The sequence below is a fragment of the Leucopleurus acutus genome, assembly GCF_964270905.1.
Source record: "Leucopleurus acutus genome assembly, chromosome: 7".
Lineage (NCBI taxonomy): Eukaryota > Metazoa > Chordata > Mammalia > Artiodactyla > Delphinidae > Leucopleurus > Leucopleurus acutus.
This window is the reverse complement of record NC_139150.1, coordinates 87,844,137-87,863,495: the sequence shown is the minus strand read 5'-3', so window position 1 is coordinate 87,863,495 and position 19,359 is coordinate 87,844,137. Positions and strand designations below refer to the sequence as shown.

General features: G+C 37.1%; 1 protein-coding gene across 1 annotated transcript in view; it reads left to right on the top strand.

Moving 5' to 3' along the window:
- ZNF782 (zinc finger protein 782) overlaps positions 1-19,359 on the top strand; it is a 54,589-nt gene that overhangs the window by 1,078 nt on the left and 34,152 nt on the right. The window contains exons 2-3 of the mRNA XM_082842594.1: positions 1,163-1,213; positions 7,445-7,571. Coding sequence (XP_082698720.1) covers positions 1,199-1,213; positions 7,445-7,571 — 142 coding nt within the window. The 5' untranslated portion in view covers positions 1,163-1,198. The remainder of the gene's footprint in view (positions 1-1,162; positions 1,214-7,444; positions 7,572-19,359) is intronic.

The following is a 19,359-nucleotide window of genomic DNA, read 5'->3' as shown; positions in this document are numbered from 1 at the left end:
CAGGGAGTCTCTGTTAACAGGGAGTCTCTGTTAACAGGAGTCTTACATGGAAGAGAGCACCCCTATGACCTTAGATCTCGTTCCAGAGCCTCAGAGCAGAGACAGAAGAGCCCAGAAAGGAGCAGATCCTAGATCTGCAAGATCAGAAGCTGTTCTTAATCTCCCTGCTCAGAATGAGCCAGTCTTGATGATGACCCCATCTCCAGAAGCCACCAAACTATGTGACAGTGGGGGGTTTGGGCCAGCCTTGAGAAGAGCAAGGTGAGCTGAACTGGTCCAGGGGCAGGCTATTCAGGAAAGGCCATTTTGCCGGAGAGCTTGTGAGGGTGAGGCCTGGGGGTAAGGGATAACCAGGCAGAGGGAGGAAATGCTGTCTCCACTCCCCTTAAATGCCCCCCCCAAAGATGCTGTGTTGCTGTCACGTGTGTCTATCACCACATGTGACACTAGTGATAATGCTGACCTCACAGGATCCCAGAAGGATGATATGTGAAGGGTTTTCCAAGGTCATCTATTTCTAACTCTCTTAAAATCTTTAAAGACATCGGGCCTGAAAAGTTCAGTGACTTGTCCAGGGAAACCCAGTTTGTTTGTGACAGAATCAGGAAAACAGTGCACTTCGCCCTCTCACAGGTAGGTCACCAAAAGGGCCTTTTGACAAATATATCACGGCTGAAACAATTAAAATTTCCTGCCTTAAGGCATCCCATCTCTTTTATTAGGCTTTCTGTAGATTGTTTATACCAGCGGGTAAATAATATTAATAAGAAAAATAGATAAATGGTGCATACTGAGTATTGTTCTGCTACGTTAATTTTAATGAAAGTATAGTGTCTTATCCTTTGGTGTATTTAATTCAGCTAATCTTCTGTTGTTTTTATTTACTTGTGTTAGGACACATGCATTATTTTTAAAGTGATTGAGAAAAGTTTACATTCACTCAGTTAAAAACTGCAGATTTAATCCTCATGGTCATCTCAGAGTCACACAAAGACAGGTGGTACCACCTGTATGTGATCACTCTAGTGCCTTTTCAAGGCCGAGAGGGCCCTATGCCTATAAGGAAGATGATCCCCACCTAGGGTGCTGAGATTTTGGGGGGTGAATCTAGGAGCTATAAGACAGATTATGTCTCATGACACCCATCTTTCTGTCCCCTCAGCTGAACCACAGTTCTCTACTCTCCCAAGAGCAGAAAATGAACATACCTCAGGTGAGCTCCTTATTCTTTCCCCATTTTGCATTTTTGTGGATTTATAAGGTTAAGAAGCATCCATGCATTAAATGGAAAAAGAAATAAAAATAGATCAAGTCAATCTTGAGGGATAATATACACTATTTTACTATTAATTGTGATGTTTGCTGTCAGCTTTTGGTAGGTTACCTTTGTCAGGGTAAGAAGGTTGCCTCCATGTATCTGTTTGTTAAGATTTCACATTAGTCATGAATGTGCATTAAATTACATTGATTACATTTTGTGTATCTATTGGAGCAAAGCTATAGCTTATTTCCTTTAATCTATAAATACTGTAAACAGTATAATGGATTTTCTAATGTTAACTTAAATCCCTGTGCAGACCCTAATTGCTAATAAGTGTGGTAAGTTGCTTCTTACATATCTTCCTAGGACTTTTTGCTAATACTGTATTTAGGATTTTTATTTTTGTATCCACAACTTGGATTAGACTATGCTTTCTTGTTTCTGTGTCCAATTATGGTATCATGGTCACAGTCTCATAAAAGGAAATGGGACATTTTCCTGCTCCTCTTCTTTAATAATAATTTAGATGAGAAAATTGTGTTACATGTAGATTTTGTTAAACTCACCTATAAATTAGGGCCTTATGAAGACTTTTTGCATGAAGATTTTGATTAATTTATTGGTCATAAGTCTATGATGGATTTGTATGTTCTTTTTTAGTGTAACTTTCCTCATTACGTTTTCATAGAAAATTGTTCATTTTTATTTATTTATTTTTAAATTTTGGCTGCGAAGGGTCTTAGTTGTGACACACTGGATCTTTGTTGTGGCATGCAGGATCTTTAGTTGTGGTATGCGGACTCTTAGTTGTGGCATGCAGAGTCTTAGTTGCAGCATGCATACGGGATTGGATCTAGTTCCCCAACCAGGGATCAAACCTGGGCCCCCTGCATTGGGAGCGCAGAGTCTTACCCACTAGACCACCAGTGAAGTCCCTATTTATGTTTTTAAATGTATTTTCATGAGCTTGTTGATAGTATTCTCTTAGGATTTCAAAATCTTTGTTATATCAATAATTTCCTTTTTTGATCAACTTTAAAATTTTATTTCAGTGTAAAACTTGCCAATCAGAAAAGGACAAAGTATGTTCTCGTTGGCCCAATCTAAAACTAAGAATTTCTGTGTCTGAGGGTCTTAGTATTCTGTGCTGGCAGAATAGAATAGAGGAATTGGGAGTAGAGGAACGTGCACTTGCCATGTTTGTGCTTTCTACCTTTGCATACCCACCTATCAGCACCATTTGTTGACAAGAGTATCCTTTCTCCATTGAATTGCATTGGCATCTCTGAGGGAAATCAACTAGCAACCTATGTTTGGGTCTGTTTCTGGATTCTGTTCACTTCTTTTTTTTTATTTTTTAAAAAATTTTATTGAAGTATAGTTGATTTACAATGTTGTGTTAATTTCTGCTGTACAGCAAAGTGACACAGTTAAACATATATATACATTCTTTTTTGTATTTTCATTATGGTTTATCACAGGATATTGAATATAGTACCCTGTGCTATACAGTAGGACCTTGTCATTTATCCATCCTATATATAAAGCTTGCATCTGCTAATCTCAAACTCCCAATCCTTCCGCCCCCCACCCCTCCTCCCCCTTGGCAACCACAAGTCTATTCTCTATATCTATGTGGACTCTGTTAACGTCTGATGACCTTAATCCTTTTGCTAATACCACGTTGCCTTGATGAGTGTCTCTTTATAGTAACTCTTGAAATCAGATAATATGTGTCTTCCAACTTGGTGCTTTTTTAGGAGTGTTTTGGAGATTCTAGGTACTTTGCTTCTCTATAGAAAGTTTTGAAAATTGGCTTGTCTATCTCAGGAAAGCCTGCTGAGATTTTGATTTTGACTGCACTGACTCTACAGAATCTGTAATATCGATCAATTTGGGGAGAATTAACATCGTGATCAAAATGTCTTCCAGTACATTAACACATTATCTCTCGCAATGTGGGGTTTTGAGGGTTTTCATTTTTATTCTTTTGAGTCAAAAGGATAGTTTTCACTTACAGTTTAAAAGAATAAGTCTACATTTTGAAGATAAACTCTAGTGGGGTAGTAGTGAAAGCAGGAACAATATAGGAGGCTATTTCTGTAATCCTAGCAATAAATGATGATCATTTAAGGGTGTTAGTTGCTTTCAAGTGGTCAGATTCTGAAGGTAATTTAAGGTAGAGCCAACAGTCTAGGAGTGTGTGTTTCTTCTCCACAACCTTACAAATAGAGTGTGCCATCAAACTTTTTGAATTTTTACAAATGTGATTAAAAATGATAACTCAAGTTTAGTTTTACAAGCTTTCCTCTTCTCATGAGTGAGGTGGAACATCTTTTTTGTTTGTAATTCATCTATATTTTTTATTGAATTGTTTATTTCTTACTGTTTTCCTGTTGATGTGCTGATTTTAATTAATATATCCAGTATATCTTTATAGCCATTTTTCAGTGATATAAATTGCACAATTTTCCTAGTTTTTCATATTTTTGCCTTGCTTATGTTTTTTTAATTTTTGCCATAAAGGCACTTGTTTTTTGTTTTTAACTGTGGTGAACTTTTTTGGCATTTAAAAAAATGTATTGAAATACAGTTGATTTACAATGTTGTGTTAGTTTCAGGTATACAGCAAAGTGATTCAGTTATGCAAATGTATATACATATATATACATATATATACGGTATATATATTCTTTATCAGATTCTTTTCCATTATAGGTTATTACAAGATATTGAGTATAGCTCCCTGTGCTATACAGTAGGTCCTTGTTGGTTATCTGTTTTATATATTGTGGTATGTATATGTTAATCCCAAATTCCTAATTTATCCCTCCCCCCGCTTTGCCGTTTGATAACCATAAGTTGTTTTCTACGTCTTTGAGTTTATATCTCTTCTGTAAGTAAGTTCATTTGTATCATCTTTTTAGATTACACATATAAGTGATATCATATAATATTTGTCTTTCTTCTTCTTATGATAATCTCTAGGTCCATCCATGTCACTGCAAATGGCGTGATTTCATTCTTTTTTGTGGCTGAGTAATATTCCATTGCATAGATATAGATATATGTAGATATATACACACCACATCTTTGTCCATTCATTGGTTGATGGAAATTTAGGTTGCTTCCATGTCTTGGCTATTGTAAAATGCTGCAATGAACATTGGGGTGCATGTATCTTTTCAAAGTATGGTTTTCTCCAGATATATGCCCAGGATTGGGATTGCAAGATCATATGGTAGCTCTATTTTTAGTTTTTTAAGGAACCTCCGTACTGTTCTCCATAGTGGCTGCACCAATTTACATTCCCACCAACAGTGTAGAAGGGTTCCCTTTTCTCCACACCCTCTCCAGCATTTGTGATTTGTAGATATTTTGATGATAGCTATTCTGACTGGTGTGAGGTGATACCTCATTGTAGTTTTGATTTGCATTTCTCTAATAATTAGTGATATTGAGCACCTTTTCATATGCCTGTTAGCCATCTGTATGTCTTCTTTGGAGAAATGTCTGTTTAGGTCTTCTGCCCATTTTTTGATTAGGTTGTTTGGTTTGAGCTGTTTGTATATTTTGGAAATTAATCCCTTGTCAGTAGCATCATTTGCAAATATTTTCTCCCAGTCTGTAGGTTGTCTTTTCATTTTGTTCATGGTTTCCTATGCTGTGCAAAAGCTCTTAAGTTTAGTTAGGTCCCACGTGTTTATTTTTGTTTTTATTTCCATTACTGTAGGAGACAGATCCAGAAAAATATTGCTGTGATTTATGTCAAAGAGTGTTCTGCCTGTGTTTTCCTCTAGGAGTTTTATAGTATTTGGTCTTACATTTAGATCTTAAATCATTTTATTTTTGTGTATGGTGTTAGAGAATGTTCTAATTTCATTATTTTACATGTAGCTGTCGAATTTTCCCAGCACCACTTGTTAAAGAGACTGTCTTTTCTTCCTTGTATATTCTTGCCTCCTTTGTCATAGATTAGTTGACCATAGGTGTTTGGGTTTATTTCTGGGCTTTCTATCCTGTCCCATTGATCTGTATGTCTGTTTTTGTGGCAGTATCATAGTGTTTTGACGACTGTAGTTTTGTCATATAGCTTGAAGTCAGAGAGCATGATACCTCCAGCTCAGTTCTTCTTTCTCAAAATTGCTTTGGCTATTCAGGGTCTTTCGAAGTCATTTGATTTTTGTGTTGTCAAGTTTAGCAGTTCTTTCTTTCATGCTTCCTGGATTTTTAGTCATAGTTGGGCATTTCCCACTCTGACCTTGTAAAAGAATTGCTCTGTGTAGTCTTTTAGAGTATGATTTTATTTTTTACAGTTAGATCTCGAATACATTTTAATTTTATCCTGCTCTGTGGTGTGAGATATAGATCAGTCTTTTCCCAGATGGCCATCTAGTTATTCCGATGACATTTGTATCTAGCCATTTCTCACTCATTTAAATGATGTCACCTGTATTCAAATAGGAAATTGACTCTGTTTATCATTTCTCCTACTACACAGTTTAAGCTTGGACGTCTTTCTGGGCTTTCACCAGTGCCCTGTTCCTTTTTCCCACTTCTACATTTATATTAGATTGTGGGCAATATTGTTCTATTTTTTTTATCAATACTACCTTACCCTCTATCTTCCAGAATTTGTTCAAAATTCAGGCCTTGTGCTGGGACGTTTCTCTGAATTCCTCTTTTGTCATACTTTTATAGCTATAAAAGCTTTTTATTTTACCTGAATGTGTTTTTGGAGGCAGGGGATGTAAATGTGTGTGTTCAGTTTATTCCCTTGAACTAGAGAAATAACTTTTGCTTGTAATTCTCTCGTCTCTTAATTTCTGGTACTCTAACCTTTCTGTTTTCTCTTTCTATCACTTAGAAATTCTTTCTCAGCCTTCCTGGCCTATCTTTCTACCTGCCTTTTAAATTTTGCTATTCCCTTGAATTTTGTACTTGCTCCTTTTCTTTCCTAAAGTTTCTATGTCCTTTCTGAACCAGCCCTTTTTCCCTGATGACTTAAGTTACCATCTTAATGACTGTCTCCTAGATCCTTATTTTCATTTTAGATTTCCCTTCTCCGTTCCAGAATCTTGCAGCCAACGATGAAATAAATAATTCCATATGTTCCACGGGTGTTTTGAGTGCAGTTGAACAACATCTGCTCCCTGTGACCCAGCCACTGATTCTTACTTATTCTTCCAGTCTCTGTGTATGGCATCAGCATCTACCCACTTGCTTGTGCAGCATCTCTGTGTATTAATTTCCCATTCTTTATCGCTGTTGCTTTGCCTTAGTATAGGTCATCTCTTAAACTGGGTATTTTGTTTTGTCACTGAAGATATTGTCCATTATTCATATAGAACGATGGTTCCTAACTAGGGGTGATTTTGCTTCCCAGGAGACATTTGGAAGTATTTGGAGATATTTTTGATTGTCATGATTGGGAATGCTATTGATATCTAATCAGTAGAAAACAGGGATACTGGTAAATATCCTAAAATACACAGGACAGTCTTCCACAAAAATAGCATTATCTGGTCCAGAGTGTCAGTAGTGCCAAATTGAAGATACCCTGCTATAGAGCAAAGGCAGAGTTAGTCATCTTTTATAGCATTTTGTTTTAAACTCTAAACAGTAAAAATATATCTGGAGAAAACCATGGTTTGAAAGTATACATGCACCCCAGTGTTCATTGCAGCACTGTTTACAATAGCCAAGGCAAGGAAGCAACCTAAATGTCCATCAACAAATGAACTGATAAAGAAGATGTGGTATATATATATACAATGGAATACTACTCAGCCATTAAAAAGAATGAAATAATGCCATTTGCAGCAACATGGATGGAAAGGTGGAGAGGGAGGGATAAATTGGGAGTTTGGGATTGACATATACACACTAGTATATTTAAAATAGATAACCAACAGGAACCTACTGTGTAGCACAGGGAACTCTGCTCAATATTCTGTAATAACATAAATGGGATAGGAATTTGAAAAAGAATAGATATATTTATATGCATAACTGAATCACTTTGCTGCACACCTGAAACTAATACAGCATTGTAAGTCAACTATAGTCCACTAAAAAATAAAAATTAAATAAACAGTAAACATAGTAGGAGTTAGTTTTCAAAAATATTTTCCATGTCCCAATTCTGAACCCTCAGATTGATTAGAAATATGTTGTTAACAGGCATCAGTGTCATTCAAGGATGTGACTGTGGAGTTCACCCAGGAGGAGTGGTGGCAGATGGACTCTGCTCAGAGGACCTTGTACAGAGATGTGATGTTGGAGAACTACAGCCACCTCGTCTCAGTGGGTGAGCAGACCTTACCATGTGACTTCCTCAGGAATGCAAATTCAGTTTTTTCTCTTTTTAAATGTTAATCACTTTTGTTGACGAATATTAAATGGAAAATTTAGCACTTTTCAATGTACAAGTCAATAGGTTTTAAAAGATTATACAGTAGATTACCATCATCAAAATCATGATTTGGAATATTTTCATCATCCCCCCCAAAATTCCTTGTACCCCTTTGCAGTGAGTCCCTTCCTTTCATTCCTACTTCTCAGACCCCAAGCAATCACTGATCTGTTTTCTATTTCAATAGCTTTTCCTTTTTTCGAATTTTATATAAATGAATTCGTAAAGTATATACTGTGTTTTGTCTGGCTTCTTTCATTTAGCATGATGCTTTTGAGACTCGTGTGTGTGTGTGTGTGTGTTTGTGTGTGTGTGTGTGTGTATCACAGGTTTATTCTTTTTATCCTTAGTAGAATTCCTTTGTGTGCATATACCGCAGTTTGTTATCCTTTCAGTTCATAGACACATGGGTGTTTTTCCAGTTTGGGGCTGTTATGAAAAAGCTTCTATGAACATTCACATATAAGTCTTTGTGTTAATATCTTTTCATTTCTTGTGTAAATACCTAGGAGTGGGCTTACTGGGTCTTCTGGTAACTTTATATGTAACTTATTCAGAAAGTGCCAAATGTTCCCAAGTTGGGTCTACTATTTTTCATGCCTATAAGCAATGTCTGAGAGTTATCATTGCTCTTTGATTACCAACATTTCTAGTTGCATCTTATTGGATTTTAATTTGCATTTCTCTGGTAATTAACAATGTTGAACTTCTTCTTTTCATGTGCTTTTTAACCATTCATAATCTCCTTTAATGAAGTGTCTCATGAAATCTTCTGCCCATTTTTTTATATAGTTTTTTGGTTTGCGTCTTATTGTTGAGTTGAAGGAGTTTAGATCTTTATCAGATATATGTTTTGCAAATGTTGTATTCTCTAGCTCTGGCTTGCCTTTTTTTTTTTAAACATCTTTATTGGGGTATAATTGCTTTACAATGGTGTGTTAGTTTCTGCTTTATAACAAAGTGAATCAGTTATACATATGTTCCCATATCTCTTCCCTCTTGCGTCTCCCTCCCTCCCTATCCCACCCCTCCAGGCGGTCACAAAACACCGAGCTGATCTCCCTGTGCCATGCGGCTGCTTCCCACTAGCTATCTACCTTATGTTTGTTAGTGTATATATGTCCATGCCTCTCTCTCGCCCTGTCACAGCTCACCCTTCCCCCTCCCCATATCCTCAAGTCCGTTCTCCAGTAGGTCTGTGTCTTTATTCCTGTCTTACCCCTAGGTTCTTCTTGACATTTTTTTTTCTTAAATTCCGTGTATATGTGTTAGCATACGGTATTTGTCTTTCTCTTTTCTGACTTACTTCACTCTGTATGACAGACTCTAGGTCTATCCACCTCATTACAAATAGCTCAATTTCGTTTCTTTTTATGGCTGAGTGATATTCCATTGTATATATGTGCCACATCTTCTTTATCCATTCATCCGATTATGGGCACTTAGGTTGTTTCCATCTCCGGGCTATTGTAAATAGAGCTGCGATGAACATTTTGGTACCTCACTCTTTTTGAATTATGGTTTTCTCAGGGTATATACCCAGCAGTGGGATTGCTGGGTCATATGGTAGTTCTATTTGTAGTTTTTAAAGAACCTCCATACTGTTCTCCATAGTGGCTGAACCAATTCACATTCCCACCAGCAGTGCAAGAGTGTTCCCTTTTCTCCACATCCTCTCCAGCATTTTTTGTTTCTACATTTTTTGATGATGACCATTCTGACTGGTATGAGATGATATCTCATTGTAGTTTTGATGTGCATTTCTCTAATGATTAATGATGTTGAGCATTCTTTCCTGTGTTTGTTGGCAGTCTGTATATCTTCTTTGGAGAAATGTCTATTTAGGTCTTCTGCCCATTTTTGGATTAGGTTGTTTGGTTTTTTTTGTTATTGAATTGTATGAGCTGTTTGTATATTTTGGAAATTAATCCCTTGTCAGTAGCATCATTTGCAAATATTTTCTCGCAGTCTATAGGTTGTCTTTTCATTTTGTTTATGGTTTCCTATGCTGTGCAAAAGCTCTTAAGTTTAGTTAGGTCCCACGTGTTTATTTTTGTTTTTATTTCCATTACTGTAGGAGACAGATCCAGAAAAATATTGCTGTGATTTATGTCAAAGAGTGTTCTGCCTGTGTTTTCCTCTAGGATTTTTATAGTATCTGGTCTTATATTTAGATCTTTAATTCATTTTGTTTTTGTATATGGTGTTAGAGAACGTTCTAATTTTATTATTTTACATGTAGCTGTCCAGTTTTCCCAGCACCACTTGTTAAAGGGACTGTCTCCATTGTATATTCTTGCCTCCTTTGTCATAGATTAGTTGACTGTAAGTGTGTGGGTTTATTTCTGGGCTTTCTATCCTGTTCCATTAATCTGTATGTCTGTTTTGGGCCAGTACCATACTGTTTTGATGACTGTAGCTTTGAAGTATAGTCTGAAGTCAGGGAGCCTGATTTCCTCAGCTCTGTTTTTCTTTCTCAAGATTGCTTTCTCAAGATTCGGGGTCTATTTTGTTTCCATACAAAATAAAATGTTTTTTTATTCTAGTTCTGTGAAAAATGCATTGGGTAGTATCATCATTTTGAAACTATTAATTCTTCCAGTCCAAGAACATGGTATATCTTTCCATCTGTTTATGTCGTCTTCAGTTTCTTTCCTCAGCATCTTAGAGTTATCAGAGTACATGTCTTTGGCCTCCTGAGGTAGGTTTATTCCTAGGTACTTTATTCATTTTGATGTGATGATAAACGGAATAGTTTCCTTAATTTCTTCTGATCTTTCCTTGTTAGTGTATGGAAAGGCAATGGGTTTCTGTGTATTAATTTTGTATCCTGCAACTATACTGAATTCATTGATGAGCTCTAGTAATTTTCTGGTAGCATCTTTAGGATTTTCTATGGATAGTATCATGTCATCTGGAAACAGTGACAGTCTTAGTTCTTCTTTTCCAATTTGGATTCCTTTTATTTCATTTTCTTCTCTGATTGCTGTGGCTAGGACTTCCAAAACTCTGTTGAATAAAAGTGGTGAGAGTGGACATCCTTGTCTTGTTGCTGATCTTAGAGGAAATGCTTTCAGATTTTCACCATTGAGTATGACATTAGCTCTGGGCTTGTCATATATGGCCTTTATTATGTTGAGGTAGGTTCCCTCTATGCCTACTTTCTGGAGAGTTTTTATCATAAATGGATGTTGAATTTTATCAAAAGCTCTTTATGCATCTATCGTGATGATCATATGTTTTTTATTCTTCAGTTTGTTGAAGTGGTGTATCACACTGATTGATTTGTGGATATTGAAAGTCCTTGCATCCCTGGGATAAAGCCCACGATCATTATGTATGATTCTTTTAATGTATTGTTGGATTTGGTTTGCTAGACTATGTTGAGAATTTTTGCATCTATGTTGATCAGTGATATTGGCTTGTAATTTTCTTTTCTTGTGGTGTCTTTGTCTGGTGTTTGGTATCAGGGTGGTGGTGGCCTCATAGAATAAGTTCGGAAATGTTCCTCCCTTTGCAATTCTTTGGAATAGTTTCAGAAAGATAGGTGTTAACTCTTCTCTAAATGTTTGATAGAATTCACCTGTGAAGCCATCTGGTCCTGGACTTTTGTTGGGAGTTTTTAAATCACAGATTCAATTTCAGTAGTTTGTTCATATTTTGGTCTGTTCATATTTTCTATTTCCCCCTGGTTCAGTCTTGGGCGATTGTACTTTTTAAAGAATTTATCCATTTCTTCTAGGTTGTCCATTTTATTGGTATATTTTATTGTCCATGTTGTTGGCCTGTAGTAGACTCTTATGGTCCTTTGTATTTCTGTGGTGTCAGTTGTAAATTCTCCTTTTTCATTTTTAATTTTATTGATTTTGGCCCTCCTCTTTTTTCTTGATAAGTCTGGGTGAAGGTTTTTCAATTTTGTTTATCTTTCCAAAGAACCAGCTTTTAGTTTCATTCATCTTTTCTATTGTTTTCTTAGTCTCTCTTTCATTTATTTCTGCTCTGATCTTTATGATTTCTTTCCTTCTAGTAACTTTGGATTTTGTTTGTTCTTCTTTTTCCAGTTGTTTTAGATATAAGGTTAGGCTGTTTATTTGAGATTTTTCTTCTTTCCTGAGGTAAGCTTGTATCGCTATAAACTTCCTCTTGGAACTGCTTTTGCTGCATGCCATGGGTTTTGGATTGTCATGTTTTCATTTTCATTTGTCTCTGGGTATTTTTCGATTTCTTCTTTGATTTCTTTGGTGATCCATTGGTTGTTTAGTAGCATACTGTTTAACCTCCATGTTTTTGTGTTTTTTGCAGTTTTTTTTCTTGTGGTTGATTTCAAATCTCATAGCATTGTGGTCAGAAAAAATGCTTGATGTGTTTTCAGTTTTCTTAACTTTACTGAGGCTTGCTTTGTGGCCCAGCATGTGATCTATCCTGGAGAATGTTCCATGTGCACTTAAAAAGAATATGTATTTTGCTACTTTCTTATGGAATACTCTAAAAACATCAATTAAGTCCATCAGGTCTAATGTGTCATTTAAGGCCTGTGTTTGCTTATTGATTTTTTTGTCTGGATGATCTGTCCATTCATGTAAGTGGGGTGTTAAAGTCCCCCACTATTATTGTGTTACTGTCGATTTCTCCTTTTATGGCTGTTAATGTTTGCATTATATATTGAGGTGCTTCTGTGTTGGGTGCATGTATATTTACACTTGTTATATCTTCTTGGATTGATCCCTTGATCATTATGTGGTGTCCTTCTTTGTCTCCTGTAACAGTCTTTATTTAATTTAATTAATTTTTTTTTTTTTGCGGTACATGGGCCTCTCGCTGTTGTGGCCTCTCCTGTTGCGGAACACAGGCTCCGGATGCGCAGGCTTAGCGGCCATGGCTCACGGGCCCAGCCGCTCCGCGGCATGTGGGATCTTCCCGGACCAGGGCACGAACCCGTGTCCCCTGCATCAGCAGGCGGACTCTCAACCACTGCGCCACCGGCGAAGCCCCAACAGTCTTTATTTTAATGTCTATTTTGTCAGATATGAGTATTGCTATTCCAGTTTTCTTTTGATTTCCATTTGCATGGAATACCTGTTTCCATCCCTTCACTTTCAGTCTGTATGTGTTTCAAGGTCTGAAGTTGGTCTCTTTTAGACAATATACGTATGGGTCTTGTTTTTGTATCTATTAAGCCAGCCTGTGTCTTTTGGTCAGAGCACTTAATCTGTTTACATTTAAGGTAATTATCGATATGTACATTCTTATTGCCATTTTGATAATTATTTTGGATTTGTTTTTTTAGGTCTTTCTTCTTCCTTTCGTCTTTTCTTTTCTCTCTCGTGGCTTGGATTCCTCTTTCTTTTTCGTGTGTATATCTATTATAGATTTTTCATTTGCAGTTACCATGATGTTTTTATACCGCAGTCTATATATCTATATACATGATTGTTTTAAGTTGCTGATCTCTTAATTTCAAGTGCATTTCAAATATCCTGCACTTCTACTTTCTCTCATGATTGCTGGTTTTGATATCATAATTGTGCCGTGGATGATTTCCTACCTTACTGTATGTTTGCTTTCCCATTTTGTAATTTTCTTGTTTCTAGTTGTTGCCTTTTCTGCCTAGAGAAGTTCCTTAGCATTTGTTACAAAGCTGGTTTGGTGGTGCTGAATTCTCTTAGCTTTCACTTGTCTGTAAAGCTTTTAATTTCTCCATCAAATCTGAATGAGATACTTGCTGGGTAGAGTATTCTTGGTTATGGGTTTTTCCCTTTCAGCACTTTAAATACATCATTCTAGTCCCTTCTGGCCTGCAGAGTTTCTGCTGAAAAATCAGCTGCTAGTCTTATGGGAATTCCCTTGTATGTTATTTGTTGCTTTTCCCTTGTTGTTTTTAATATTTTCTCTTTGTCTTTAATTTCTGTCAGTTTGATTACTGTGTGTTTTGGCATTTTCCTCGGGTTTATCTTGTATGGGACTCTGTGCTTCTTGGATATGGGTGATTGTTTCCTTTCCCATGTTAGGGAAGTTTTCACCTATTATCCCTTCAAGTATTTTCTTAGTCCCTTCCTTTCCCTCTTCTCCATCTTGGACCCCTATAATGTGAATGCCGGTGTGTTTGACGTTGTCCCAGAGATCTCTTAAACTCATTGTTTTTCATCCTTTTTTCCTTTTTATGTTCTGCAGCAGTGATTTCCACCACTCTGTCTTCTAGCTCACTGTTTCATCCTTCTATCTCATTTATTCTATTAATTCCTAATTGTGTATTTTTTATTTCAGTTATTATGTTCTTCTACTCTCTTTGGTGGTTCTTTATATTTTCTGTTTGCTAAAAATTTCTTATAACTTCTCACTCTGTCCATTCTTTTCCTACCTTCTGGGATCATCTTTATGATCAGTATTCTGAACTCTTACGCAGGTAAATTGGCTATCTCCACTTCACTTAGTTGTTCTTCTGGGATTTTATCTTGTTCCTTCATCTGGGATATATTCCTTTGCCATCTCATTTTGTTTAATACTTGTATTTTTATGAATGTAGTAGCTTAGTTACGTTTTCGACCTTGGATAAGTGGGCCTCTGTAGGGGATGTCCTATGTGTCCCAGCAGTACACTCCCCTCCCATCACCCAAAGGCTGGGACCAGCTCGTCCCAGGGTAGGTTCTGACCTGTGTTTGTGGACTCAGTTCTGTAGGCTGCACGATCATAATTTCCTTGCTTCTGGTATCTGCTCCCGGGAAGATGAGGTTTGTCTAGAGCCTTGTGTGGGCTTCCTGGCAGGAGCATCTGGTGCCTGCCCACTGGTGAGTGGAGCTGGGTCTTGGCCCTCTGGTGGGCAGGACCATGTCAAGGGCTGTGTCTAGAGGTGACTGTGGGCTCAAGAAGTTTTTAGGCAGCCTATCTGCTGATGGATGGGGCTTATTCCCCCCTTGTTGGTTGTTTGGCCTGAGGCGTCCCAGCACTGGAGCTTACAGGCTGTTGGGAAGAGCCAGGTCTTGATGCTAAGGACCCAAAATGTCTGCCTCCAGCCAGAGTTCATGTACGTCTCCGCTATGTCTGCAACCAGCTTTTATGACCCCAGAGAGAGCCACAGCCTCCCTAAGAGACCCTCCAAGACCAGCAGATATGTCTGGCCCAGGCTCCTATGGAGTCACTACTTTTGCCTTGGGACCTGGTGTGCACAGGACCTTGTGTGTGCCCTCCAAGAGTGAAGTCTCTGTTTCCCCCAATCCTATTGTGCTCTTGCAGTCAAGCCCCACTGGCCTTCATAGCCAAATGCTCTGTGGGCTCCTCCTCCTGATGCCGGACCCCTAGGCTGGGGAGCCTGGAATGGGGCTCAGAGCTCTCACTCCTGTGGGAGAACTTCTGCTATATAATTATTCTCGTTTGTGGGTCACCCACTTGGGTGACATGGGATTCTATTATATTGTGAGTGTGCCCCTGCTACCGTCTCAAGGTTTCTTCTTTGTCTTTGGATGTAGAATATCTTTTTCTTGTAGATTCCAGTCTTTTTTATCAATGGTTATTCAGCAGTTAGTTGTGATTTTGGTGTGCTGTGCCATTTTATCATATGTGGAGATTCATGTAACCACCACCACAATCCAGATACAGAACTAACTATTCCATCACCACAAGGATTTCTCTCATGCTACCTCTTTATTTTCATACCCATCCCCTCTCCCACACTATGCCTAATCTCTGCCAAATATTAATCTCTGCCACAGTCAAACTAATTAACATACCCATCATTTGACATAGCTCCCTTTTTTTGGAGGTGGGGGGTGGGGCTTGTGAGTACACTTAGGATCAACTCTCTCGGCAAATTTCAAGTATACAGTATAGTATTGTTAACTACAGTCACATTAGTATATAAGATCTCCATAGCTTATTCATCTCTGGTTAATTGACCTTTGTACCCCTTGACCAACATCTTCCCGTTCCCTAGCTTGCCAACCCGTTTAAACCAACATTCTACTCTCTGTTTCTATGAGTTTGACTGTTTTGAATTCCACTGAGATCATGCAGTATTTGTCTTTCTGTTTCTGGCTTATTTCACTTAGCATAGCGTCCTCTAGTTTTATTCATGTTGGGGCAAATGTCAGGATTTCCTTCCTTATGTGGCTGAATAATATTCTATTGTGTGTTGATATACCACATCTTCTTTAATCATTCATCTTCCAATAGACATTTTTAGATTGTTTCCAAATCTTGGGTATTTTGAATAATGCTGCAGTAAAAACGGAGTGCAGATATCTCTTCAAGATCCTGATTTCACTGACTTTGGATATATACCCAGAAGTGGAATTGCTGGCTCATAAGGTAGTTCTGTGTTTAGTTTTTTGAAGAAACTCTATTGTTTTGCATAATGGCTGTACGAATTTACATTCCCACCAACAGTGTACAAGGGTTCTGTTTTCTCCACATCCACAGCAACACTTACCTTTTGTCTTTTTGATAATCACCATTCTCTAACAGCTGTGAGATGATACCTCATTGTGGTTTTGATTTGCATTTTCCTGATGATTAGTGACATTGAACACACTTTCATATTCATGTTAGCCATTTGTATGGCTTCTTTTGAGAAATGTCAACTCAGGTCCTTTGCGCATTTTTATTTGCTTTTTTGCTATTGAGTTGTATGACTTCCTTATATATTTTGAATATTTACTCCTTATTATTATTATGATGATTTGCAGATATTTTCACCCATTCTTTGAGTTTCCTTTCTCATTCTGCTGATTATTTCCTTCTCTGTCCAGAAGCTTTTCTGTTTGATGCAGTCTCACTTGTCTATTTTTGACTTTGTTGTCTGTGCTTTTGTTGTCATATAAACCATTGCCAAGACTGACGTCAAGGAGCTTTTTACCTATGTTTTCTTCTAGGAGTTTTATGTTTTTAGGTCTTCCATTTATGTCTTTAATCCATTTTGAGTTGATTTTTATGTACAGTGTTAGACAAGAGTCCAGATTAGACTTCTACATGTGGATGTCCAGTTTTCCCGCACGATTTATTGAAGAGACTATTCCCCCATTTTGTGTTCCTAGCACTCTTGTTGAAGACCAGTTGACTGGAGATGTTTGGATATGTTTCTGGGCTCTCTGTACTGTTCCATTGGTCTGTAAGTCTGTCTTTATGCCAGTGCCATACTGTTGTCATTACTGTAGCCTTATAGTATATATACTGAAGTAAGGAAGTGTGGTGCCTCCAGGATTGTTCTTCTTTCTTAAGATTGCTTTGTCTAAGCAGTCTTGAGGGAAAAAAACAGAGCTGGAGGAATCAGACTCCCTGACTTCAGACTATAATACATAGCTACAGTAATCAAAACAACATGGTAGTGGCACAAAAACAGAAACATAGATCAATGGAACAAGATAGAAAGTCCAGAGATAAACCCATGCACCTATGGTCAACTAATCTATGACAAAGGAGGCAAGGATATACAATGGAGAAAAGACAGTCTCTTCAATAAGTGGTGCTGGGAAAACTGAACAGCTACATGTAAAAGAATGAAATTAGAACACTCCCTAACACCATACACAAAAATAAACTCAAAATGGATTAGAGACCTAAATGTAAGACGGCACACTATAAAAGTCTTAGAGGAAAACATAGGAAGAACACTGTTTGACATAAATCACAGCAAGATCTTTTTTGATCCACCTCCTAGAGTAATGGAAATAAAAACAAAAATAAACAAATGGGACCTAATGAAACTTCAAAGCTTTTGCACAGCAAAGGAAACCATAAACAAGACCAAAAGACAACCCTCAGAATGGGAGAAAATATTTGCAAATGAATCAACGAACAAAGGATTAATCTCCAAAATATATAAACAGCTCATGCAGCTCAATATTAAAAAAACAAACAATCCAACCCAAAAATGTGCAGAAGACCTAAATAGGCATTTCTCCAAAGAAGACATACGGATGGCCAAGAAGCACATGAAAAGCTGCTCAACATCACTAATTATTAGAGAAATGCAAATCAAAACTACAAGGAGGTATCACCTCACACCAGTTAGAATGGGCATCATCAGAAAATCTACAAACAACAAATGCTGGAGAGGGTGTGGAGAAAAGGGACTCCTCTTGCACTGTTGGTGGGAATGTAAATTGATACAGCCACTATGGAGAACAGTATGGAGGTTTCTTAAAAAACTAAAAATAGAATTACCATATGATCCAGCAATCCCACTACTGGGCATATACCCAGAGAAAACCATAATTCAAAAAGACATGTGCAACCCAATGTTCATTGCAGCTCTATTTACAATAGCCAGGTCATGGAAGCAACCTAAATGCCCATCGACAGACAAATGGTTAAAGAAGATGTGGTACATATATACATGGTGGTACATATAGACATGGATGGATCTAGATACTGTCATACAGAGTGAAGTAAGTCAGAAAGAGTAAAACAAATATCGTATATTAACGCATATATGTGGAACCTAGAAAAATGGTACAGATGAACCGGTTTGCAGGGCAGAAATTGAGACACAGACGTAGACGTGGAACAAATGTATGGACACCAGGGGAGGAAAGTGGCGGGGGGTTGGGGTGGTGGTGTGATGAATTGGGCAATTGGGATTGACATGTATACGCTGATGTGGATAAAACTGATGACTAATAAGCTGCTGTATAAAAAAATAAAATTCAAAAAAAATTAAAAAGAAAAAACAGAATGCTTTGGCTATCCAGGGTCTTTTGTGTTCCATATGAATTTTAGAATAGTTTTCTCTATTTCTATAAAGAATGCCACTGAAATTTTGATAGGGATTGCATTGAATCTATAGATTACTTTGCATCATATGGACATTTTAACAGTATTTATTTCTTCAATTTGTAAACATGGGGTGTCTTTCCATTTATCTTCTTTAATTTCCTTCTTCAACATTTTATAATATTCAGTGTACAAGTCTCTGACCTCTTTGGTTAAGTTAATTCCCAAGTATTTTTTAATTTCCTTTTTGGATAATTCATTGTTGGTATAGAAACACAACTGATTTTTGTAGGTTGATTTTGTATCCTCTAACTTTCCAAAATTTATTTATTCTAACGTTTTCTTCAGTTGAGTCTTTTGGGTTTTCTACATATAGAATTTTGTCATCTGTAAACAGAGATAGTTTTACCTCTTATTTTTTTATTTAGATGTCTTTTATTTCTTTTTCTTGTCTAATTGCCCTGGGTAGGAGTTCTAATGCTATGTTGAATATAAGTAAGAGTGGGCATTCTTGCCTTGTACTGGATCTTAGAGGAAAACTTTTAGTTTTCCCCCACTGGCTGTGGGCTTTTCATATGTAGCCTTTACTAGGTTGAGGAAATTGTCTTCTATACCTATTTTGTTGAGAATTTTAATTGTGAATGGGTGTTGAACTTTGCCAAATGCTTTTTCTACATCTTTTGAGATCTTTTTTCTTTCATTTATTTAATGTGATGAAACACATGGATTGATTTGCATATAGTTAACCATCCTTGTGTCCCAAGGATAAATCCCACTTGTTCGTGATTTAAGTTCTTTTAAATGTGCTGTTAAATTTAGTTTGCTAGTCTTTTGTTGAGCATTTTTGAATCTCTATTCATTAGGGATATTGGTGTATAGTTTTCTTGCCATGTCTTTCTCTGGTTTTAGAATCAGGGTGATGCTGACCTCATAAAATGAGTTTAGAAATGTTCCCTGTTCCTTTTTTTAAAAAAATTTA